General features: G+C 37.0%; 1 protein-coding gene across 4 annotated transcripts in view; it reads left to right on the forward strand.

Annotated features, from left to right (window-relative positions):
- dph6 (diphthamine biosynthesis 6) overlaps positions 1-27,332 on the forward strand; it is a 304,120-nt gene that overhangs the window by 271,957 nt on the left and 4,831 nt on the right. For 3 of the 4 annotated variants that reach the window (XM_043698016.1, XM_043698019.1, XM_043698017.1), the window contains one exon: positions 7,667-8,111. The exons of the other annotated variant lie outside the window; for it this stretch is intronic. In XM_043698016.1, the coding sequence (XP_043553951.1) occupies positions 7,667-7,785 (119 nt within the window). In that variant the 3' untranslated portion in view covers positions 7,786-8,111. Of the gene's footprint in view, positions 1-7,666; positions 8,112-27,332 lie in introns of those variants that run through there. 4 annotated transcript variants of the gene reach the window in all.

Below are 27,332 nucleotides of genomic sequence, written 5' to 3' on the forward strand. Positions count from 1 at the left end.
TTTAAAAAAACACTGTGGACTGAAATGGAAAAGAGCTGTTGTAAAATAGTATTTGAAAGTGTGGCTGTACGTTTCTAAACCAAGTAATACGAGACCCATTGCAACTGTTTGAACAAGCAGAACTTGAAGTTTGAGTTGCAAACATTTGAGCTTAGGAGGTGTACCAATGCAGCTTTTGCTGGCAACAAGAAGTTGATAGGTTTATGGACTAGTGACCAGTTATCCATGACAGACACCTTTTTCCCTATACAACTCAAATAGCTGAACAGCTTGGTGCTGGGTACAAGTTATAGGAGATAAATGTTATTGTAAGCTATGACTTTTAATTGATAAGGTCAGAGGCATTTAATAAGCGAACTGGCCACCTTGTGTTTCTTACTAATCAGTGGAAGCATCTGGAGAAAGATTGTTGAAGCAACATGCTAGCCAGTAAAGGAATAAAAAGGATCATCTCAATAACAGAAATGAGGATCAAAGAGAACTGAACTGTATTTCCAAATTTTCCCCTTTGTCCATAACCCATTTTACCCTGTCTGTTTCACTGAGTGTGAAAGGGGTAGTTTATGAGATGATTGAGTTTAATGAGTACTGTTCTCTGTCATTGGTTCATAACTGTTTATCTGTAGGTAGAATCATAAGCCCTTAAATGAATTTGCAAGTTAGCACAACTTATAAGAAGTAATTATTTGATAAAAATAGCCATTATCCCATAGGGTGACTTTAATGTACCCTGTTCCACAGTACCTCTATTAATCAGTGTCCACCTGCCAACCAGACAGCACTTTCCTGTCATACTGTATAAATGTGTTTTCCCTTTATGTAAGTATTCTTGCAAATTGTCCTGACAAGCATAAGGCAAAAAAGCTCTGACAAAATGTGTCTGTTTTCAGCAGCACCAGAAAGGAGCATGACCAGGCATGATACCTTGTTTGAATTAAACAAAAAAATGTGAGAGATAGTAATTTCCTGTTGCATTCTCCATGGCAACACCATGAGCAATTTAAGTTGAATTCTTGACTAATCAGCACCTTGTTGTTGTATAGCATAAATTGTTGCTCCCTTTGAAATTCGGTATTCTTGCATCTGTCATGTTGTGTGCAAGAATAAAAGCTTCAACAGTGTCTCTTTATTCATCAATTCTTAAGTTATATACTATTGAGCAACTATTTCAACACATTGTGTGCAGAATGTGTATCTTACACCGAGGTATACAAGAAATTGAGGTCGCACTTAAAGTAGAATCTTGCAAACCTACATTAACACTCTGTGCATTATAGCTTTAACATCTGCAGCAGGAAGATGAGATTTAACCAAATAGAATTCCCATTTTTAAAAAAAAAACAATTGGACTATGTCTCTAGCTCAATGTAATTGCTTTCTTGTCCAGGACATTTAAAATCTAAATGTATGAATTGTTATTTGGGATTATGTACTCCAGAACAAATGCAATCCTGTGTAATCTGTCAAATTTAATATTTGACAGGCTTGAGAAAAATTAATCGGTGTTAAAAGTTTACAGCAAATGCATATCTTTTCAGTAAAAGATCAAACCATTCATTTCTCTGATGTGAAGTTTCATTGTTATTGTTTCAGGCCTCCAAACATGTGTAAGTAGTGTCTCAGTTTCCATTTGTCCATCCCCCAGCTGCCAGAACTCAGTTATTTGGTGCTGAAATTCCGTCAAATCATATTAAAACTGATGCTGCCTGCAACAGCACAAAGTTCAGACATATGCTGGTTATTTCTCCCTTGGCACCATGAGCAATGAAGTCATTTGTGCTCTTTCATCATCTTAGTTTGCTACACTGGGAGTTTCAAAAGTAAACTTTTTGTGGAGAGTAATTGAAGTTGATCCAGGGGCTCAGCAACAATGCTATATGCCTATTGCCATTACCTTATGACTCCATACACAATGGGATTAGTTTTATTCCATGGCTGCACTGTTGAACTATGAGGGAAAACACAAATCACAATCTCCATGATAGTTCTAAATCCAAAATAGGTATGGCTGAGTAAGTTAACTATTTAAATGTAATGATGTATTCCAGGCAGAGAAAAAAACCATTCCCTTCATAGTCTGAATATGAGGATGACTAGGAGGTGAACCAAAAACAAGGTAGTGGAGCTTCTTCAGTCTTAGTAATGAGAGTATCAGCATTTTTTCACTTTACTTCACATGCCTTTGTATCTCCTGTGACATCAATATATGCAGTTTTACTTTTTATCTATATATTATACCAAGGAACCATAAAAGTGTAGAGAAACTCAATAATAGAACAAATTTAAAGGCTATGTACCTTAATGCACAAAGCATTCGGAATAAGGTAGACAAATTGATGGTACAAATCAAGGTAAGTAAATGTGACTTCATAGCCATTAAGGCAACATGCATACAAGGAGATCAAAAGTGAGAACTTAACATTCAGAGATATTTGGCCTTTCAGAGAAACAGAAGGGATGTAAAAGTTGATGGGGTAACACCGTTAAACAATAAATGAAACATGAGAACTGATATATGCTTGGATGATGTAGAGTCCATTTGGGTGGAGATAAAACACAAGGGAAAGAAGAAGTCTATAGCAATAATGTATAGATCCCCAAACAGTAGCCACTCTGTTGGAAAGACTATAAGTCAATAAATAATAAGAGCATGTAAAATGATAGACAATAATTGTCATTGACATCAATCTTCATGTTGAATTGGGTTAATCAAATTAGAAAGTGTAGCTGTGACAGCAAATTCATAGTGTATATTATGGATATTTTCCTAAGTCATAGATCCAACCAGAGAGCAGGCTGTCTTGGAATGGCCTCAGAGTAAAAGATCTCCCAGGAAGTAGTGATCATAACATGATAGAATTTAATATTCAGTTCGACATTGAGAAACTTGGGTCAGAAACAACTCTGTTTAACTTAAATAAAGAGAACTACAATGAATGAGAATAGAGTTAAATAAAGTAAACCGGGCTGGTGAATTAGCAGGATTGACAATAAACAAGCAGTAGTGGACATTAAGGAGGTAATTCATGACTCTCAGCAAAAATATATCCCAGTAAAGAAGCAAGATTTTAAGAGAGAGAGATAAACCAACCATGGCTAACTGAAGAAGTTAAAGAGAGTATTAACTTAAAGAGAAAAAGAAAAAGCATATCAGGAGACCAGTGTCAGTGATATCCCTGAAGACTAGGAGAGGTTCAGAATCCTTAAAAGGGACAACTAAAAAGATAATAAAGGCAGAAAGAATAAAATACCAGGGCAAATTAGCAATAAATATGAAAACAGACAATAAAAGCTTCTTTAAAGATCTAAAATGGAAGAAAGAGGTCAAAGTGAGCATCGGCCCCTTAGAAAATGAATCTGGTGAGATGATTTTAGGGAACAAAGAAATGGCAGATGAGTTAAACAGATATTTTGCTTTAGTCTTAACGACACTTCAAACATACCATGGAGAATAAATAATACAGGGGAGGAATTAAATACCATCACTAAAGAATTAGTATAAGACAAACTAATGGGCTAAAGGCAGATAAATACCCTGGCCCCGATGGTTTGCATCCTAGGATCTTAAAAGAGGTCTGTGGAGATAGTGGATGCATCGTTTGTAATTTTGTAAAAATTGCAAGATTCTGGAGAAGTGCTGGAGGATGGAAAAATTGCTCGCATGATATCACTATTCAAGAAGTGAGCGAGGCAGAAAGAGGGCAACTATCAGCTGAATAGTCTAGCATCTATTGTTGGAAAAGTACTGGGAATCAATTTTTAAGTACTTTGGAAAATGGCATCATGAAAGGGAAGTCATATCTGACTAATTTTTAAAGTTTGTCAAGGCAATCTCAATCAGAGTGGAAAGAGGGGAACTAGTAGAGATGTTGCATTTGGACTCTCAAGAGACATTCAACAAGAAACCTCACAAAAGGTTAAGTCAAAAGGTAAGAGCAGATGGTGTTGGAAATAGTATATTAGCATGGATAGAGATTTGGTTCAAGGGCAGAAAACAGAGAATGGGGATAAAGGGTTCTTTTTCAGGTTGTTGATCTGTGACCAGTGGGGTTCCACAGGGATCAGTGTTGGACTGCAACTGTTTGCAATGTATTTTAATGACTTGGAGGAAAGAAGTGAATGTACAGTAGCCAAATTTGTCGACTATATTAAAATAAGTGGAAAAGCAGGTTGTGAGAGGGATACAAACAGTTTACAGAGAAATATTGATAGGTTAAGTAAATGGGCAAAATGCTGGCAAATGGAGTATAATGCAAGAACATGCAAAGTTGTTCAATTTGGAAGTGAGAACAACACAACAGAATATTATTTATATTAGGAAAATCCGCAACTGCAACACAAAGGGAGGTGTGGTACTTGCACACAAAACACAGAAAACCTGGTGCACAGGTTAGCAGGTAATCAGGAAGGCTAATGTAACATTGATCCTTATTTCAACGGGGTTTGTGTCTAAGAGTAGGGAAGTCTTAGTGCAACTGTAAAAAGTACCGGTAAGACCACACCTGGAGTACTGTTAGCAGTTTTAGTCCCCTTATTTAAGGAAAGATATCATTTCATGGAGGCATTTCAGAGAAGGTTCACTAGGATGATCCAATGGTATGACGGATTGCCTTATGAGCAACAGTTAAATAGGTTGGAACTACTCACTAGAGTTTAGAAGATTGAGGGATGATTTCATATAAACATATAGAATTCTTAAGGGGCTTGACAGCGTAAATGCTGAGAGGCTGTTTCCCTCATGGGAGAGACTAGGACCAGAGGGCATCGCCTCAGAATAAAGGGGTTCTGGATTAGTGGTGCTGGAAGAGCACAGCAGTTCAGGCAGCATCTGACGAGCAGTAAAATCGACGTTTCAGGCAAAGCCCTTCCTGATGAAGGGCTTTTGTCCAAAACGTCGATTTTACTGCTCCTCAGATGCTGCCTGAACCGCTGTGCTCTTCCAGCACCACTAATCCAGAATCTGGTTTCCAGCATCTGCAGTCATTGTTTTTACCTCAGAATAAAGGGGTGCCAATTTCAGACTGAGGTGAGAAGAAATTTATTTCAAAAAGATACGAGTCTTTGGAATTCCTTGCCACAAAGAGCTGAGGGGGCAGAGTCCTTGTGTATATTTAAGGCTGAGATCAATAAGGGAATCAAGGTTTACAGGGGAAAGGCAGGAAACTGGACATGAGGCATGTTGGATCGGCCATGATCATATTGAATGGCAGAGGAAGCTCCAGAGACCAAATGGCCTACTCCTGCTCCAATTTCGCATGGTCTTATACACCCTGTACCACAGTTCTCTTTACTGACCTTAAAAAAAAAACATTCTTTTCAGTTTGTAGCTATGACATCAAGATCTCATTGTGCACCCATTTCTGAAATGAGCGGGCCCCATCATTATATGTGAGCACTGGTGTAAATGAAAATATATTACAAGCCATTATGGAATAAAAACAGAAAAAAAATGACCTGTTAAAATAACCTGCATAAATCATTGCTGCCAAAAAGGAAAACTTAATTACATTTATAATATTTTTTTAAATACCCCATGGAGACAAGCACATAATTAAAAGTTTAATAATTTAAGCATTCAGCCCCCGAATGATTTGTATTATTCTGCTAGTTTTAGTTAATTAATTAGCCACAAATCCACAGTAGAAAGCAAAATTCCAAATGTGCCCTCTGGCCAGTAGTAGATGGAAGAACGAAATGAACCTTTCTGTGCAGTATCTTCTCACCCAAAACACATTGAGACCAGCTGCACAGCAACAAGAGAAGGATAAAGTCACCTAATTTGAAAGATGAGTTTTTTTTTTATTAAGAGTATAACTGAATGGTTTATTCAGTTATTTCAGCTATCATGAGCCTGAGGTTATTCTTCATTTGGAGTCTTGTTCTATATTTGGTATTTTTGGTTTGTTAGCACTGAAAGTAATAATGTCCTCGCTGAAGTACACACTGACTAAGGACATTACAGTGAGTCGTGTAACCCTGCAGCAAATATGCTAAACCTTCACTTTATGATGGTGAAAGACCTACATTTGGTTTTGAGCTTCAATCTTTGATCATTCCAGCAAGCATTTTTTGGGGGGAATCTCACCTAAATTACGCTGAAGCTCAGAACTCCATATTTCATGCCTTAGACTTTCTTACTCATACTAGCCAATCATGTTTGCTGCAGGTGATGTGGCATATTGGTCAGGAGGACAATGTTTCAAACAAAAGATCATTCTTCCTTTCTTCCCCCAACCCTAGGTCATTGGTAAGAGCCTTTTATCTTAGGAACTGAGTCCCCTCTTTCAAAATCTACAGGAAATCAGCTTGCAATTGAGCCAAGCACAAGCATTGCACTATTTGCAGCAAGCAAGCAACAAATTTGTTGCACACATTGGATATAAATTCTTGAGTTATTAACATCCTGTACAAAAGTAAATTTTGATTGTATAATGTTGTAGCAGAGCAATGGTATTTGATATTGTTAGCATGTTTTACACTGTCTACTAATCTCCATGCTTCATTACTTTCCAAAGGCATCCAGAAATTGCTGTAATTTTTGTTTTTATCATTGCAGCTAAACTAAGTTTTCTAAAATCAATGCTTTTTATTAGTGTCAAATAAAAATTAAGGGGTTCCTTTGTATATATTCCAGCACTTTAGCCATGCATGGTGAACACTTTTTACCTTGATCTAATAACAATGGGTTGCTATTTTTCATACATTATAAAAGATCAGATAGTCCCAAGAGCGCAGAAGAATTAATATTAAAAGCATGTTCTCATAGCTCTGTTTACAATTTTTGCAATGCAAATGGAGCAGCTTCAACCATTTCTCTGCATTTAAGTCTCACTGTTTAAAGAATTATGCATTGTATATGTAATCATACTGTTCTGTGGTCAGTGTTTGTTGTTTTAGAGCACAAAAACATTTTTTTTCCAAAAAAAAATGAACGAGTGGTAGATGCTTTAAATCAAGTTTTCAGAAAAATAAAGAACTAATTAATGATCACTCAGCAGAAAGCACTTCATGCATTAAAAAACAATCAGTCCTGGGTCATTCACCATAGGTCCTTAGTTTGGCATCAGTGAAGCCAAAACTACTGTCTTTCTAATGCATCCAATTAGTGGCCATATGCTTTGACAGTAAGGAGATGTGAATATTCCACAATCTGCTAGGGACCAAGAGACATCAATAACTTCTGAATAATCATATAGGGCCTGGTCAATGGGTTAAGTGCTCCACTGACCATAGGGCACATCTTTAGGGACAGCACGACTTACCCTAGAACCAGGAATACAATTCCCTAATGGGACCCCTCTTCACAGGACAAGCCATGTATGGAATTTATACTCTGAGGAGTAGTCCTTGGGTAGTTTCAGATGTTTGATGTGAGGTTTGTGAAACCTAGCTTACCATATGCTACAAACAAAGTGCAGCACAGCTTTCCAGCCAGTATAGATTTTTTCGTAAAGGCAGCTGAGACAAAGAGCTTTCCTGTACTATTAAATTCTTTCTCATCATGTAAAAATGTAACTATCAGAGAGACCATTTCAAGAAAATGCATTTTTGTTACAATGGTGTATCTTTTAACATTATGTATTTTTAGATTTGCATCCATTATTTAAGTAGTGATTTGTGGTTTCTATATGACTGAGTTACTTTTTAACACTCTCATTATTTTTAGATTTGGAGAGATCCCTAGAAGATTTACTGGACTTAAAGTTCCCACTGCTGATTTTGGTGCCTGTAGCAGATTTGCCTGGCCTAGAAATTCTGCATGTATCTTGTTGGCTGAGCAGCTAAGGACTAAAGACAGGATGGAGAATTACGATTACCCAGCTACTGTAAATCCATTTCCTCCCCCTTTTTTGAAAGAACGAAAACAAAAGCAGAATTCCACCTGTGTTTATAGTAGCAGATCCAACAGCGTGCAAAAGAAAGAACTTCAAATAACACTTTGGTCAACACTATGACTAGATTGTAACAAAGGGCTTCTTGTTCGTGGCCAAGTTTACTATTACGTTTATTGGCAACCGATAAAAGTAAAGCAGGAGAAAGGTGTTGCGTTTTACTGGATTTGTTGTTGATATTAATCTATGGAGTCAGCCAAAGGAAAGTCAATCAGCTTTTGTTTTAAATCTGTGCAGGTAGCATGAACAATAGTGTGTCTGAATTTTGATGTTAAATTTATAGTGCACAAAAATATATAGTTGTTTTCGTTTCATAACTATTGTTAACTTTTTTCATCTTTATAATCATTTCCATTATTGTGTTGTTGATGAGCAGCAAGTGAGTCCTTAGACCGATAGTGCAATTATTTAATGCTTAAGTCTTAATTTTTTTAACGCCACTTCCTTTCCACCTATAAAGAATTTTACACTGTGTAAGACAGCCTATCTCCTCAGGCATTTGCAAATCTTTTCCCAGTGGTGATTTTTCATGCATGTTCCTTGATTCTGTGTATGGGGTGTCATAACCAAGCTTGACCCCATTTTCACTGATCTCAGGTCGTGCACACTTTGTCAGATGGCCATAAGGGATAAAAGTCCTCTATGACTTTTGTCTCCCTGATCCTGAAGATATTGCGACACTTCTACCAACATCTATTCCAAAAATCAGCTGATTCAACTGAGTCCAGGAATCAAGCATTGGATGGACATTCCTGATTTTTGTATGTCAGCTATCCACTGTGTTAATTCTCTAAGCCATAGAGAGCCAATTCTGAGATTATTACATGTAGCTTTACTTGTAGCTCAGCAGTGCATAAACAGAAAAAATGTTATGAACAACCTTTCTTTCTACTTAATTCAGCATTTGTACAAAAATAGAAAGGCACTTGCCTATTAAAGCTCAGTCTCCCCAGTGAGTCATTTTGATCTAGGACTTGAAAGTGTTATGAAGCATGCTTTAGAAGCTGTTAGAAAAGAGATTCATTTTCACTGGCTTTATATGTTGTGTAATAAATCCACGCAAGTTACTGCGCAGGTTGAACAACTTGAGATTTCCGAGGTAACTGAAGCTATCTTGCTGATGAAGATAAATTATAGATGTTCTGTTTTTGTGTGTGAAATACCCATTTGATGGTTCTTTGAAGCAATTCAAGAATGGCCAAAGTTCGCTGCCATCATTAACAAAGGTCCCATATTGTAAAGGTTATGATACCAAACTCACCACCGAGAAATATATCAACTTTAATTCAATAAATCTGGTCATTTGGGAGTTGGAAATTATGACCACCAAAGTTACTGTTTTGATATGGTCCACAAATGTTCATGAATGTATTTTAGAGAAGATTTTGACCCTGCCATCGAAGTTAATCTACAGTTTACTCTGATCGACTTTAATACCATCATTTGTGACCCAGCATGCTATCAGTTGATAAATGCACACTTAGCCAGCGGTGCTAGTATCCTGAGAATAATATTTTCAAATGGTGCTTATCTTGTATGTGCATGTCCATATTCTCTCCTCCACAAATGTAATTTTTTGGTTTCTGTTTCCTTGCATTATAAGTTCTACTACTTCCTTGATCAAACTATGCACTGATATGGAACTAATCACTGATATGCTAAAATGGAAATATAGAAAATCCTTGCAGGTCTAGGCCATTGGGCCCTTTGAGCCTGCTACACTATTCATATGATCATGGCTGATCATCGAACTCAAAAACCTATTCCTACCTCTTCCTGGTATTCTTTGATCCCTTCAGCCCCAAGATCCATATCTAATTCCTTCTTGAAATCATGCAGTGTTATGGCCTCAGCTGCTTTCTGTGGCAGTGAATTCCATGGGCTCACCATTCTCTGGGTGAAGAAATTTCTCCTAATGTGTCATAATTACTGTAGTGTACTCCAAATTCTTAGACTGTCACCGCTGGCTCTGGACTCCCCTGCAACCAGGAACGTCCTTCCTGAATTTACTAATGTTAGAATTTTATACATTTCCACGAGTTCTTCCTCATTCTTTGAAACTCCTGTGAATGTATTCCCCAATCAATTCAACCACTCCTCATACGTCAGTCCCACCACCCCATGCTTACACTCGTGTATTCACCTATTATGAAAATATCAATTTTCATCGATCTTGAGGATAAATCTACCTGCACATGATTGAATTTTGAATTGAGTGATGTAAATCCATTAATAACTGTTTTATGATATCAGAAAATCAGAGTAATTATTGACAACATAGTGACCTATGGAAGACTTTTACTACCCGAATATGAGACTAAGTGCATTAGTTATAACTAATGTGACTGAATTTCATTATGAGGGTTTACATAGTCTTTATTTATGCCATGTTTAATAATGCAGTCTTTTCCATATAGTAAGTTAAAGCAATGTATTTGGTCCATCGTGACATGTTAATACAAGATATGTAGAAATGCACCTGAAAATAGCACTAATAAGCCTTGCCTTAAGCCTGGTATTCATGGTTTGAAAAGAAGCTGATTAAATTATTAATTACTCCAGCCCAGGATTATTTGGATAATGTGATTAACATGTCAAAATGTATTAATATTAAAAATTGTAAAGAAAACAAAAGAAACTATTTCACGTAATAAAAGTAAAATATTGCTGACTCTGGAAATCTGAAATTTTTTTAAAAAGGTGCTGGAAATACTCATCAAGGTATGGCAATATCGGAGGAAAGTTCACATTTCAAGTCAAATATGATTTTTCTTCATAGCAGAAAAATGTTAGAATGACGGGTTTTATAACATTGAAAGCTGAAGAGGGTATGGAATATGTATACTGTAGGAGAGATTAAGTGACAAAGGTATCATTGCAGAAAAGCATTGTGAATGGTAATGGCTGCAGTAAAGAACATATTGAAGCAAAGAATCTGGTCATAGTGAATTATGTTGCTTTACTTGCTGTTTATGTTGCATGTACATAGTACATCTATAAATAATAAGTCTGAAAACAGTCACAGATGTAAAACACTTTTTAAAAATTTGGACTAAAGAAATATTTCTTCTATCCCAGTTGGGACCACTGTTATTCTTTTTATTATAAAACTAACCCAAAAGGTAAGACATTATATGGTTCTGTCTGTGACTGTGGAGATATAAATGAGATCATATACTCAAGAGTTGATCTTGTGCCAATTTCTCATTTTACCAACTGCAATATAACTACATCAGTAGAAAGTAGAAACATTTAATTTATCTCTTTTTATTGAATGTGTGCCATTTCGTGCCAGGATTTCCAGTCATAAGAACTAAAAAGGTAATATGAGAGGTAGCATAAATCACAATTGATGCGAACTCTAGAACATATTTGTGCAGACTTTTAAGTGGGGTTAGTTCATTGCACAATAGCAGTGCAAAAGCCTGGTATATTGTGGCACTTAGGTCATGATTCCAGTCGACTTAGTACAGGATGACGTGGGTATTAAGTAATACAATACAATAATGACTTTAATAACATACTCCTAGCTATATGAACTTAATTTCTGCTCAATCTTCATCTCTCCTTAATGTTTTTTTTTTCCAGCTCATAGTCAGCAAACAGGCCTGAAATTCATGCGTAAGAATATCACTTATTGCACAGGATTTTGTAAACGCTGAAATAACTGAATTGTATTCATTGTATGAGTTCAGTATTCAAACAGGTATATTGGTAGTTGAAATAAGGGAAACCTTGATGTATGTGAGATCTCTGACATTGCAAAGTTGTTACACATGCAATATAAGAATACTCAAGCTGCTCTAAGTAATTATTATCTTAATCGTTTTAGACATTTTATGGAAACATAACCTTGGATTAGACCTGACACAGTGAAGCGAAAGTGGTGTGTTTTATCCTGGGTTGCAAACTGTGGAGGAAACAGCAGTGGGCTGCCTCTTGAGTAGAGAGAGCAGTGCACTGAAGCAGCCACTCAAGGACACTATGTTCCAATGTGCTTTAATGACAATGTTGTGCACTTTATTCCAAACAAAGGTTTTTTTTTATATGCAAACATATTTAAGTTATTGTAGTGTACATAAACATATGTTCTCTGTGTGCAAGAAAACTGATGTTTCCATTTAGTCTGATGCTGGCTGTACATATACATTAAACATAATATATTTGTATAAAGTCGTCATCAAAAGCTATGAGTTAAACCAGCAGCTGATTGCATAAAATGCTTTGAAGTTGTTTAATTATCTTCAAGATATTACATTCTGTCAAATAAAATTATATTTACAACTTACATTTCATTCAAAAGCAGTAATTTAAGGAAGGGTACCTTGAGCAGTTACCTGATCGTTTTTTTTGTAAATAACGACGCGCAGTGAATAGGACATTTTTATTTAATTTTGTTTTTATTTTCAATTGGCCATAGTTTGCCCAAATCGAGTTTGTACATTTTTTTGGATAATCTGGGTGAGATAAACTGCTAGTTAGCTGTTAGTAAGAGGCTCAAAGGGAATCAATAGCCAAATTTTCACCGCACCTGATCTTTCCATTGAAATTCATAAAACAACACTTCAGGCTCCTTTCAGAGACTCGTTTCATGACCTCACTATAACTTGGTTTGAAATGAAAATTCTTGAAATCGTAAATAAAAATTGTGTAGCTGGCTGCCAAATTGCTCGAAGCTTGTTTTGCACTGCCAGCACCAAACAGTTGAGACAATCATGTATGACCTGGAAAATATATGAATGCAGGCTAAGCAGAAATGACAATTTCCGTCTGCCAACTACTGATTATAGTTTAACTGTTATTCAGGTGTTTTAGAACAATGCAGGTAGCTTAATCTCTAGCCTCCTGCATTCAGACAAAGCCTAAGGCAACGTTTCATAAAATTGACTAACAGCAAATTTGTAAAAAAACATTTATGCGTTTTATTGGATTATAAAGTTAACCATGTGTACTTATCTCTGTGGTGAGAGAAATAAAACTGTGGACTTAAAGAGCCTCATGGATTGTATTTTAATTTCAATTTGGGAATTTTTGAAATGGTTGTCAGTATGTCTGGAGATGGAAATTAGAGGCAGTTCATGTGATGCACAGGGAGCACTAAAGTACCTATAAAAATCTTGAGCAATGAGATGATAAAACTTAAAATATGTTTGGAAAGAAAAATCTCATGAATCTCACATTATTGCCTGAATAAAATGGGCAAGGTTGGGAGACCCATTTATTCCAATGGTAAGAAAGATTTTGATAATGGCCATGTTCAGTGATTACCTCAAGTAATCACTACCTGTTTGCATTACTTGTTCCAGAAGCATTATCAACCAAGATCATCCAAATAAATGTGCAAACTTGAATTGGCAAATTAAGAAGGTTTTTTCATTGATACAGTGTCTTTTACAATCTCAGATCACCTCAAAGTGTTTCATAGTTAATTCAGTACTTATATTTTAATTCACTTTTAAGAGAATCAACCACAGTGCCATGGGTCTGGAGTTACATGTAGGCCAGACTAGATAAGGATGCAATTTGCTTTCATAAAGGATATATGCAAACTGTTGGTTTTCCCAACAATTGGCATTGGATTCATGGTCATTATTAAACCCTTAATTCCAGATTCTTTATTGAATTCAAATTCCACCATCTGCTAGGGCAGGTTTCAAATCTGGGTCCTCAGAACATTAGTTGAGTTTCTGGATTAAGAGTCGAGCAATAGTACCACGAGACCATTGCCTCCCCAACATTTGAAATGAAATTAATGTTGTAATGTAGCAAGATTGGTGACCAGTGTCCACAAAGTAAGGTCTCTCAAACAGTAATGAAATAAATGATCAGATGATCCATTTCAGGTGTGGACTGAGGCATGAATATTGACCAGAGAAACCAACTTCACCACCACCAGCAGCAGTGCCAGCTCTTGTTTGAACCCCGGCCTAGGATATTTGATGTGACTTGAGAGTGTAGACAGGGCTTTGATTTAGTGTTTCATCCAAGAAACAAAATAGTGTATGTGATATGGCAGCCCTCCTTCAATGCAGCCCAATGACTTTGATTGTGTGCTCAGGTTTCGAGTGCAATTGGAGCCTACAACCTTCTGACTGTGAAGTGAGAGCACTACTACTGAGCTCCAGCTGACATAACATTAGCAGCTTCCGTGCAAGTGATAATTGAAATCAACCCAGAAATTGATGTAACATACAGTTTAAACAGTTTTATTCAACTGACCAAAAAAAAATGAAGATGTGGTTGAAGTTAGAAATATAACATTGATGTAGATTAACTATTGCTGAACAAAACTAAATGCAGAGCTTGAGTTTTCAATCCGTTTGGGAAAGTTGCTATTTATGATATTTAAACTATATTGACACAGATATGCTATTGTATAAGAAAAGTCTTAACGGCTTAAAGCTCTTTTTTTCATTCAAAACAAAATACATTTCAGTACTTTGATACAAGTTCTGAATTGCTGAAAATGTCCAGACCGTAGATCATAACCCAGGATCACCTATATGTTGAACTCTAATTCCAACATATGTTTTTTAAGGAGGACGATGAATATAAATTCAGTGGTTTTCTGTAGAGAGAGGCACCAGAATGTCACACTAGATGAGATGCTTTAAAGGGATGGATTTAAAACAAAGAAAACGCACTTCAGACTAAATTGTAATCTGGAAGTTACCTGAAACTGTGATGGGAGAAAATAAACAGTAGCCTGGGCAAGAGCCATATTTGGTATCGTCCCCTTTCATGAATACACAAATTCAGAGTTAAAAGCCAGTTCAACCCTGGTCTGTGTGTGGTAGTGAGCTGAGGTTTCAATGCCTGGGTTCAAGCACTAGTATGCTCTGAAGTTCATAATTCAAGAATCACCAAATAGTCACCACTACATTGCACAGCTCTTGCTCTGAGGCCTAGAAACCAGTTAGTCAGCAAGCCAGTGAAATGGAGAGAGGACAAAAGAATTTCAGTCAATCTGTAAAGCCAAGAGTCTGAACATCAACTGTTATATATGTGTTGCATTATTATTTCCTCTCATATTTGGTAACTAATAAACTTGCTTATATGTTAAGAATAATTGGTTAAACTGGCTCCTTTTAAACATAAGGCAATTTGGTCCATGGGGATATGTGTCCACAAGAGAGGGTTGTATGGAAATTGACCTTTTTGCAACCAACTTTTGTCAAAAAAGGTGAATAAATAAGGAAGTGGAGTCAGTACATTTTTTTCTCACCCATGAGCTTGTCAATTGGTGGTATCCTGTCTGTGACCATAATAACTTGGGGAATCTCACCAGGGGTCTGCTGCTAATAGTGTAAAATGCTGATCAAGAGTGAATGGAGCCATGCAAGAAGACTGAGTTTACAGCACAGTGTAATTGTTATTTGCACTTGCACTGGGTGGGTTACCTTACCACAAATATGAATTTGAGAAATAACTGCTGACAGGTTTACCAGCGTTATATTTGTAAATCCAGAGTTGTTAGGTAGCTTTATTCTGGAGCAAAGTGCACTGAGGATTTTCCTTCCAGGCAGTCTCATTCTGCATTAGACTTGTGTAAGGTTGGTGAACTCACTTTTGCATCAGTGCTACAGTAGTAATATAACACATCCTTAGATATATGTTTAGTGCAAGTTCCCCTCCAAGCCACTTACTGTCCTGACTTGGAAGCACATCACTGGGCCTAGTGTACCTCCCTAATTGCACTGTAGGTCTACCTACAGCACATAACACTGCAACAGTTCAAGAAGGTAGGTCACTTAATGTCAGCTAGGGACATGCAATAAATTCTGGCCAAGGGACACCCACATCCACGGATGATTTTTTTAAAAGTTGTTTTGCAATCATTAAAACTGACAATGCAAGTTAGCAATTCAATTGATTCCTCTATTCAAATTTGCTGAGCTCATATTTTTTGGGTTCTTATTTTTAAAACTAAATTCTCAATCTATTGTAGTATTTATGTTTCTAATTCTGTTCAATGGTTAATGGTTTAGTGCAATAAATCCCACTGTGTAGCTTGTGTGAGAAAGGGTAATCATTAAAGCATTAAAGTTAGTTAGATAATTAGCAAGATATTTGACATGAAGTAAACTATTAGATGTATGTGCACTATCTAATTCAGTGCAACAATTAGGATTATTAAATTTTAAATCAACCAATTTAACATTGAGTTTAATTTATTTGAGTCCCAGCTGTGTGAGGAGAGATGAGCCAAGAAAGAAAGATTGGTTTGTTCTTAATACGTTCCACACAATAATGACTTTGAGATATGAAGTATTTAAAACAGCATTCAGTTAGAAATGTGATTCTTTCACAGGAACATGGGAGCAGAAGTAGACCCTTTGGCTCATCAAGCCTACTCATCCATTTTAAATCATGGCTGATCATAAGTCACCATGTGTTTTATGCAGTAAAGCAGGAGGTAGGATAAGGTCTGCAGCTTCACATGTCCAATTTTGGCTGTGGTTGATTGTTATCTCCAGATAAAAAGCAAGTTTTTTTTTCTGAAAAAATGTGTTTGATAAATAAAGCCTTCAGAACAACCACCATAGGTCATCCACTTCACAACCCAATTAAACCTGAGCCAACTTTCTGGCTTGCCAACTGGTTAAATTTGATGTATGGAAGAATTATTTGAGAAGTAAAAAAATCATGCAGGATGGGATGTGCGAAAAACACTATATTTACAAGTGATACTTTAAAATCTTTTGTCATTTTTCAGTTCATTTACTCTAACTGTCTACATCAATGCAAGGCAAATCGCAAATAATTCAGAGGCCAAGCAAAGCAACATAAATTGAATAAAACAGATGTCAATTGAGTTCTCAACTTTAGCACATTTTAATTTGCTGTTGATACCTATTACTTGTTCCCTTTCAGTTCTGTGATATGTTGAATTTTACAAAAAAATAGATTTTTATGAAATAAATATCCTGTAGCATCTACATCAATACTTAAAAAGCAGATATACAGTTGTACAAGCCACTAAATCAACATACGTTTATTATCAGCTCTGGTGTTGGAGATTCAGTGGATATTGCTGCCATCTAGTGCAGGGGTGGTGGTGTAACACCTTGTCAGATAATTCACAGCAGTTTCTCATTTGAAAGAAAGTCCTTCCATGAATTTAAACTGTATTGAAAAACAGAGCTGAAAATATGTTTTGAGGAAAATAATACAGAAAAAGAACAAAACAGCAATGTTATCATCTGTGATTTAAATTTTAAAAGCTTTGAAGACAAATGACAGCAAATAATGTGAAACCTAGAAATTAGCAACTATATTGATAATGCAAATTATGCAACTGTATTCATATTATCTGTAACGCAAGTAGATTAACTAAATTTTCAAAATGTATTGGCTGCAATGTTATTTAATTCACAGAACCAAAGTTTGGAAGATAGTTTTAGTATAAATAAAAATTAAATATCTTATACAACATGTCAGCATAAGTATCATTTATTGTTGGTTAATGATTTTTATGTTTTCTTTCCAAGATATACAATTCATAATTATGTTCTTTCTGCCTTTGTTTGTACTATAATCATGGTAATTTTGCATCTGTAAATATGCTTGAGCAGAAATGAAAGTTCACAGCTCGGGGCTACAGATAGATTTGCAGACTAACAGTGCACTTGAGAATGGTGTATGTGTTTAGTAATTCAACTAATTTGAAGATTCCCAGAAGGTTAATCTCAATTCAAAGGAAATCTAATTGCAGCTTTTCTGTTGCTAATTCATTTGATCTTTGAGCCTACAATGTGCAATAACTGACAGCTTCATATTTGCTTAAAGATCATCTGTCACCTAATGCATTCCTATAACTACTATCAGCCAAGGAATAGTATGTGACCTTTGAACTTCGCCAGGTCACAAATGCCACTTCTCTATGACCTCAGTGGAATACCTGGGACCTTAAAATTGCTGTTACAGCTCTTTAACAGATTCTCTAAGATTTTCCTATCTTGCAACTTTCTATCTCAGTTCTTTCCTTTCGCTATATGAGAGTTCTACTGTGTCTATAAGCAAATCTGTGAAATAAAGCAAACCTTTCCAAATCTGCCCAGCTTCAAAATTTAAACAGGACAAGGCTCCAATTTAAGAAATACAAATGCAAATTGGCTGGAGATTGAAAGACTGAATGGGTGTGGAGTATGGCAAGTATCCAGCAAGCTGCAGTTTGGAACTCTCAAATTTACAGTACCAGGCATGAAGCTAATGGATTGCTTGTTTTGATTTATTTTAACTTTTCCATAATAACTGGTGTTGAGTCTTTTATTGCAGTCTATGCCTTGTAGAGATTAGTGGTTGTCTTGAGGAAAGAAATATGCTAAAATTCACAAAGCACTTAAATCGTTACAAATCTCAGGACAAGTGCACCGTGAAGGGTGAAGAATGAAGGGGAGGATAGCTACAAGACAGTAACTCTTGCATCTTGCTGCATATCTCCACACTTTCAAAACTCTCCCCAAAATATGTTACAAGATGTTAAAGACTTCTTGATTTTAGTTTGATCCTACATAATACCTGTTCCCTCGTGACCTTAACAAATTTCATTAAGTCCACAATCCCCAATTTATAGGAACAGGTGTAAGCCATTCAGCTCCTTAAGCTTATCCAGTTCTGCTTTTAAGATTCTGCACCTCCTTGTTTGAATTCGCCCACTGAAGGAAATAGTTTCTCTCAGTCTCAATCAAAGTCTTCAGCAATCTAAAACACCTCAAACAAATCACTGTTTAATCTTCTGTATTTAAGGGAATCCAAAGCCCAATCTATGCAACCAATCTATGTCTTCATAATTTAACTCCTATAGTGTCAGCACCATTCTAGTGAATTTGTGCTTCACTTCCTTCAACTTGTTCAATATTCCCACCTTGTCCTGCTGTCCATCTGCAATCTGGCTCAACAGTGAAGGACCTCAGGATAATCACTACCCATTCCTTTCTATAAGTTATGAAACTTATAGTTAAAAAGTTAATATTAGAGGATGGCAGTATCTTCATTCCAGAGTCTCAGGTGATTTACAGCCAACTAGTAACTATAGTTCCTTAGTGTTATTAGTGTTTGCAGTAGGTTCATCTTAATGTAAAATAAACGTATCAACATAGGTTTTATAGATTTTAATTTCTTTCACTGTTAGGTACTGTTCTTAGGAACCTCTGCAGTATGAATAATATGAAATATATAAACTCGATAACATCAAATCTATAGCATTCAAGATTGGTAGCCTGCTTAATTCTGTTTTTTGCACACGAACTGTACACAGGAATTAGGAGCAGGAGAAGGCTATTTGGGTCTTTAAGCCTGTTTCACTTAATAAAATCCTGACTGACCTGATTGCAGCTTCAATTTCAAATTCTTTCCTATCTCCTACATCCTCTGACTCCATTGAATTTGATAGATTCTTGCTTGACAATCTTAAAAATAATCAAGACCTTCCTCCACTCTTCTCAGGGGAAGAGAAATCCACAGACTTTCAATTCAAATTTAAAGATAAACGTATTGTAGATGATTCTGCATAGAAAAGTAGTCAAATTTAGTTAACTAGTATAAAGCAAACAAATTATTCACTTCTGCCATTATTCTGTTCTGATGGAGAATTGTATATGATGAAAACTCAAAACATTAATTGTTTCTCTCACCTCCACTGGGTAGATTCACTGGGATGTACAGCATGGAAACAGACCCTTCAGTCCAACTCATCCATGCTGACCAGATATCCTAAATTAATCTAGTCCCATTGCCAGCATTTGTCCCATATCCTTCTAAAAGCTTCTTACTCATGTACCCATCCCCAAGCCTTTTAAATGTTGTAATTGTACCAGCCTCCACCACTTCCTCCAGCAGCTCATTCCATACATGCATAACCCTCTGCATGAAAATCCCTTAGGACCCTTTTAAATTTTTCCCTCTCACCTTAAGCCTATGCCCTCTAGTTTTGGACACCACCATCCTGGAGAAACAACCTTGTCTATTGACCCTATCCATGCCCCTCATGATTTTATAGATCTCTCTAAAGTCATCCCTTAGCCTCTGATGGTCCAGGGAAAATAGCCCCAGCCTAATCCACCTGTCCCAATAGATCAAACCATGCAAACCTGGCAATATCCTTGTAAATATTTTTTCAACCTTTTCAAGGTTCACAACATCCTTTAGCAGAGAGAAACCATTGTGTGCATTATTTCAAAAGTGGCTTAACCAATGTCTTCTACAGTTGCAACATGACCTCCCAATTCCTATACTCAATGTACTGACCAATAAAGGCAAGAAAGAGGATTCTGAGTAATCTAAGATGGAGGATGGGAAAAATGGCAGCTGTAAGAGCTGCTCCTTTTTTGAGATATTTTCAGTGTTGAAACTGATTTCCTCTAATTTGAGGTGCAATGGTTACTGTTTTATATGCTGTTGCATTGTTTTTGGAACTTTGGGGGAAAAAAGATCAAAACAACTGCACTTTAAAAAGGAGGAAGACAGACAAAGTCAGTGCCCACATGGGAAGTGAATCAAACAGTGAAATAAATCTGCACTGCTGTCTGACCCAGCAGTGAATCTGCACAGCTGACTGTTCGGCTTGATTTCAAGTATCGCTGGACATGGGAGTTATCTAAGAAAAATTAACAGCTAAATTCACAGCTGACCTTGGAGAAACCTGTGTAGTAGAGCTCAGAGCAGAGGAGCAGCGAAGTGGCTTTTTAAAGTGTAATTTTTAGTGAGTTTTTTTGTAAATCTGCAATAATGAGTAGAGTGGGTTCCTTTTTGATGATATGTTATTTTGAGATGATGCCAGACCTACTGAGCATTTTGTGTTTTTATTATAAATTGTTAATTTGCCTTGCCTTTCCCACCTTATGCAATGTTAGCAGTACTAAAGAACTGCTGGTATGTCAAAATTTGTTATCTCACAGCATGTTCTGATGATTCAAGAGAATCGTTGAACATCCCATTTTGGTATTCAAGGAGGATCAAGGGGTTCTCCATGTCTGTTCACCAATTTTCCTTGCTCAAAATCGATAAACTCATCTTTTAGCTCCTTGCCTTTGTTGGAAGTAGCCACAATATTTGGCTGTGTGACCACATTCAACATGTGAAGTATCTTTACACATTTCAACATGACATGGTGCTATGCAAGTGTAGCTTTTCCATATTTATTGTCAGTTGAAATAGTGTTTGAATCCTATTGATCACTCAGTGATTAATGTGCTATTATTTTTCCTGTACATAAACAAATATTAAGCAAATCAATAAAAGCAACATACTGTGAATTCTCGAAATCTGAAGCAAAGAAAATGCAGAGAAACTCAACAGGTCTGGTAACATCTGTGGATAGAGAAGCAGAGTTAACGTTTTGAATCCAATGTGACTTCTTCAGAGGTTAAACATGCAAGGGATAACTATTGACACTTGCCTGACCTGAGTGCTGGTCTAAAGGTGGTGCTTACTCGTAATGATCAGGAAACACATCTCAGTCTTTCTTTTTGACTGTGAGAAATAGAAAGAGAGAATCTAGGACAAGAGCTATCAATTGTTAAAAGCTTTATTGTATAGCAGGAAAATTGCTACCTAAGTTAATTACTGCAGGTAGCAATTGAAAACCTCGGAGAAGTGATCGGCAAAGCTACATCATATGAAAGGGGACAAATCTTTGATCTCAGAGCTAAGATTTCAGACAATTCATAACATTTTGAACCATTGTGTCTCGAAATGCATTTTTGAACTTCTGAACCTTTTTTTAAAGTAAAGGATAAATGTAGCAGTAACCACGAGAACCTATATAAAGATCAACTGTTTTTGTTTTGTTTGTATGCTGTAGTGTGTACACACAGAGTACACCAGGAAAATGTATATAAACTAAGAACACTATTAAGATATTTACCCTGGTGCTTCTAATAATTATTTGTCCTCTGTGCTATTTATACTCTAATTCTGCTTCCAGTTCATCCTAAGACCCAGATTTCATAGCAATCACAATCAGTGTTGCCCTGGAGGCTGAGTGGCCAACAGATCTTATCAAGTTTTTCTTCCCTTCATGTTCACTTCCATCTGTCTTCATGTCTCTTTCTCTCTCTCTCTCTGTCTCTCCCTGAGCTCCCTGATTCTTTAGTTTCCACTTCTCTAACTCCATTTCTTTTCATGTTCTTCTGTGATTTTTCTAATTTTGGTGTCATTATTGGTACCTATCTATTGGATAATTTGGCTGATCATTAACTTCTGCATTATCTTTTGGAAGTTTTTTTTAGATGTCAATCAATACGCATGTACAGCACAGAAGTATTTGGCACAATAGATCCTTGCTGGTATACTTCTCAACAATCTCAAGGGTGTGTTTTTGTAGATTTGATATGTGTTTTTTTTAATGTCATAATTCTCAAAATGTACTCAAGGTGAAGAAACATTGCAGTTGTTGCTGTGACCCGGCCTTACACTACGGAACAATTCTATTACCCATACAGCTACAGTTGGATATGGAGCTTTATGGAACATGAATGTGATGAAAATTCAATAAAGTGTTTATAGTTGGTCATCAATCATTTCTTCCTATTCTTCTATCTAATAGACTTCTTCCAATGAAGTCCATATTACCAGAGATATTTCTTTTCTCTTCCATCCTAGCATCTTGCCCATTTTTTATTTTTATCATTTGTACTTTTTTCTGTTTTTTTTTGCTTCCCCTCGCTAATTTGTTTTGTTTGCTTTGTTCTGTTGTTATTTTTATGCATCCCTTATGAACAGAACAGTTTAGTACTTGTGCAGCAGTGCGTTTATATTGCAATTATGTTTCTCCTACAACAGGCAAAGCACTTTTCTTCGTTCTTAAATGAATGCAGAATTTGGGAAGCTTCCAATTGTTGATCAGTAAACTTGTAACATATCTGACAAGCTCACTATCTCTTGTCATGAACACTGTTGTTGGCTTTGAAATTCTACCAGCAGCTATTGATTTATAAAGTCAGCTCAAGCTGTTTTAACACAGGTATCAATCCATTTATTTTAAATTAATGCCTGCATGTAAATAGCAGTGTAATTTTAAGTCAATGTGTTAAGCATTTGTATGCTGTTATGGTCTTGAAATAATGCCATGGATAACAGTTAATACAATTGAGTCATGGGATTTTGAGGTTAATTAGATTTGAAAAGAGATAAAACTAAAATAGGATCTTACAGAAATATATAATATTAAATAGTAAAGTTTGTTCTGCATACAAAACAAAACTTTTCACTATGCCTAGGTACATGTGACAAGAATAAATCAAATCCAACTGGATGATGTAAAGCTGAAGCACTACTGACAGTATGACAGTTGGTACAAGATGAAGTAAATCAATATCACATGATCTTGCTCCATCCTGCAGCCTTGTAGCAACATGAAGCCACAATACGATGTTTCTTAAAGTTGATGTTTCCTCAGCAGACTCTGTAAATATTGTTTAGCAGCAAAATGAGACCGAGGATATTGCACATAGAAGTTAGGAACAAGTGTGGGCCATCCAGCCCTTGGAGCTTGCTCCCTCATTTGATATGATCAAGGATGATCTGATTCTGGTCACAACTCTACATTCTTGTCTCTCCCTTCTTTTCTAAATCAAAAATCTATCTAAATCTGCCTTGAAAACGTTCAATGGCCTAGCCACCTTCTGAAAAAGAGAATTCCACAGTCCTCTGAGTGAAAGAATGACTAGCATCTAATTCTTAAAGGGCTCTTATTTTTAAACTGGTTCCCATCTGCGCCACAAGAGGAATCACATTCTCGGCCTTTACCTTGTCAATTCCCTTCAGAGTATTATATATTTCAGTCGGATCAACTTTAATTCTCAGCCAAATGGGCCATCCCGTCTCTGTTTATTTTGACTTTGGGATAATGACACTTAGTGGATCACTTGAAACATTTCACAGTTGACATGTGGGTCAGTTGTTGCAGTTTGATTAGCATCATGGTGAGACTACCTCATGATGGAAGTTTTCAGAACTGGGTGTCTTTTATTTTAATGAGCACAAAATTCATTAAGATTTCATTATTAAGTTCCACTCCATTTATAGGTAAAATTCAATGCTCTGAGTGACTCTCTTGTGATGATGAACATGGTAAGTCAGATTACCTTCTACAATAGATGCACAGAGGCCAGAATCCTGTCACCAAGTCACCCTATATTTACCTGTGCACAGTATACAGGCTGCGGCCAGCCAGCTCAGAGTCAGTCCCTAAACTGAGGAGATTTCAAATCCCCTGTTTATATATTTTTTGTTTCCACCACACTACTGCCTCACAGCTGTACTGCTTATTTTTCCTGACAGCACCTATGATGTGTGTATGTAAGTGCAAGGACTCGGTGAAGAAATCATTATGCAAATAATTTTATTCAATACTTCAACCACCAGGAAAAGGACCCTGTGGCCAGGGAACCAATAACAAGCAGTCCAAGAAGGGCAACGCTCACGTGAAATCTCCTGGTGATATTGATCAGCCAGGGCTCCCTTATTGGCCCAGGTTAACAACTCCAGTCAAGGAACTCATAGTCAATGAGATCCATTTAGTTCCAATCACTCGACCTTCTTTATTTTTTTCTTTTGCTTGGCTTTATCATCTTCAGTTTTTCTTCTTATTTGGGAAGAAAATGACAGGTGGTGAGGAATATAATGCTTACAAAAAAAAAGAGAGCATAAGCCCAAGTGCATTCATCTGAAATAAAGGCCAGAACAAGCAAAAGAGGAAAGACTTACACTTAATTAAAAGAGAGGGTCAAAAATCAACCTGGGCAAGGGCCAACAATACCACTGAGCATGTAGGGAAATAGAAACAGAAGGAGGAATTTTACGTTTCTCCACCATGTCCTCAAATCCAAGCAGTGCATCTAGAATTGTTTCACCACACTCTGGGATCCTTCGTGAATGGATTGTAAATCAGATATCTTACAACATTAGGGATCTGAGCCAAAAAGTTAGATGGGTGCCAAAAGTTCCACTTCAAGGTAGAGTTAGCAATCAAAACAAGAAAAAGGCACAATTAAAGACCTTTACCAGGCACTGAATTTGCTATTAACTTAGACAATGGGGATGAGCCAACTGGAAATATAAACACAAGAAGGCACCAGCTCAGGAGAATGAGACATGAGAGAAATGTGTAAAGCAGCTCACTGACAAGGTATTGCAACAGAAGGTCCTAACGCCAAATATATATTGATTACTTCCCTTCCTCTTTCACGTATTAGCAGTCAATCTACATCACCAATGCCTACTGACCAAGAGAAAATAAAGCTCTATTTAAATTCTGAAGTTATTTCATTCACTGTACATATTTTACCACACAAGAATTTTCCATGGGAAACAATGAGGCATATCTGAATATACATCATGAAATAAATTAAATGATGACAGGTGGTATAGATTTAAGGTAAGGGGCAGAAGGTTTCAAGCAGATGTGAGGAATTTTATTTTCACCTAGAAAGTGATGGAATTCTGGAACTCAGGTAGAGGCAGTAACCTTCATAACATTGAGAAGTATTTAGATGTGTATTTGTGATACCGTGGCATACAAGGCCAAGGGCCAAGAGCTAGAAAATGGGATTTGAATAGCAGGTGATTTTTGACCCACACAAATGTGATGGGAAGGATGTTTTTCTGTGCTGTAGATTTCTATGGCTGTATGCCTGAACTTTGTAAAATATTTTTATTTTTAATTGCCAGTAATAGTATGTTTAATTTAAATTTTATTCAATGAAGGCCAGGAAGAATTGAGAACTAAGGTGTGAAGGAGATAGGGAATAGGTCAAGATAACTGTGAAGCAGACAGCAAGGAATATGAAGCATATCAAGATCATTGAAGTGAGGGAGAGAAAGAAAATCAACCGTGTTATCACAAGAAAGCCATAACTTGATTGGCTGGTGAGTATTTTTTTTAGATTAGATTACGTTAGAGTGTGGAAACAGGCCCTTCGGCCCAACAAGTCCACACCGACCCGCCGAAGCGCAACCTACCCATACCCCTGCATTTACCCCTTACCTAACACTACAGGCAATTTAGCATGGCCAATTCACCTGCACATCTTTGGACTGTGGGAGGAAACCGGTGCACCCGGAGGAAACCCACGCAGACGTGGGGAGAACGTGCAAACTCTACACAGTCAGTCGCCTGCGCTGTGAGGCAGCAGTGCTAACCACCGTGCCGCCCACAGTAGTTTTTTTGTCCCTTTTGTCAAACTAAGGTCTAAGGAGGAAGGAAATTAAAATTGTCTTTTTTTTTTCATTACAAAGGGTAAGCAAAGCATGTTTAGTTAACCCCACAATATTTAAGCAACAACAGAAGAGAGGTGAGTCTTAATTGTTTAAGTAGTGCAATTTATTTTTTAATAGATACAGGAATGCTAAGGAAGCTATAACTCTTGGAGAGCACTATTGCAATGGAGAACTCAGGATATTTCCTGTGTCCTGGACAACTATATGTATTTGAGGCAGCTGTAGTAGCTCGTGTTTTGTATTTTGGTACTGGGGCTGTCACTGACATCACTGTGTTGAATCTGCGAGGTTGAAAAACTTGTGGGCTAGTACATAAGGGATCTTGATCAAATGGGTCAATGGGCTGAAAAATGGCAGATAGAGTTCAATCTGGAAAATGTGAGGTATTGCATTTTTTTTTAAGATTACTTACATGTGGAAACAGGCCCTTCGGCCTAACAAGTCCACACCGACCCGCAACCCACCCATTCCCCTACATTTACCCCTTTACCTAACACTACGGGCAATTTAGCATAGCCAATTCACCTGACCTGCACATCTTTGGACTTTGGGAGGAAACCGGAGCACCCGGAGGAAACCCATGCAGATACGGGGAGAATGTGCAAACTCCACACAGTCAGTCGCCTGAGTCGGGAATTGAACCCGGGTCTCTGGCGCTGTGAGGCAGTAGTGCTAACCACTGTGCCACCGTGCTGCCCAATAAACAAGGGGGGGGGGCTTATACAATTAATGGTAGAGCCTTGGGTAGTGTTATAGAACAGAGAGACGTAGGAGGTCAGGTGCATAATTCTTTAAAATTTGCATCATATATAGACAGGGTGGTTAAAAATGGTGTTTGGCATGCTTGTCTTCATTGCTCAGTCCTTTTGAGTATAGGAGTTGGGAAGTCATGTTGAGGTTGTGCAGGACATTGGTGAGGCCTCTTCTGGAATACTGTGTCCAGTTCTGGTTTCCCAGTTATAGGAAGGATATGATTAAGCTGGAGAGGGTTCAGAAGAGATTTACCAGGATGTTGCTGGGTATGGAAGGTTATGAGTTATAAAGAAAGGCTGAGTTCTTTTTTCACTGGAATGTATGAGATTGAGAAATGACTTTATAGAAGCTTACAAAATAAAAAGGGGTATAGATAGAATGTAACGGTAGTTGTCTTTTCCCTAGGACGGGGGATTTCAAGACTTGGGGGCACATTTTTAAGGTGAGAGGAAAGAGGTTTTAAAA

The sequence above is a fragment of the Chiloscyllium plagiosum genome, chromosome 10 (assembly GCF_004010195.1).
Source record: "Chiloscyllium plagiosum isolate BGI_BamShark_2017 chromosome 10, ASM401019v2, whole genome shotgun sequence".
NCBI lineage: Eukaryota > Metazoa > Chordata > Chondrichthyes > Orectolobiformes > Hemiscylliidae > Chiloscyllium > Chiloscyllium plagiosum.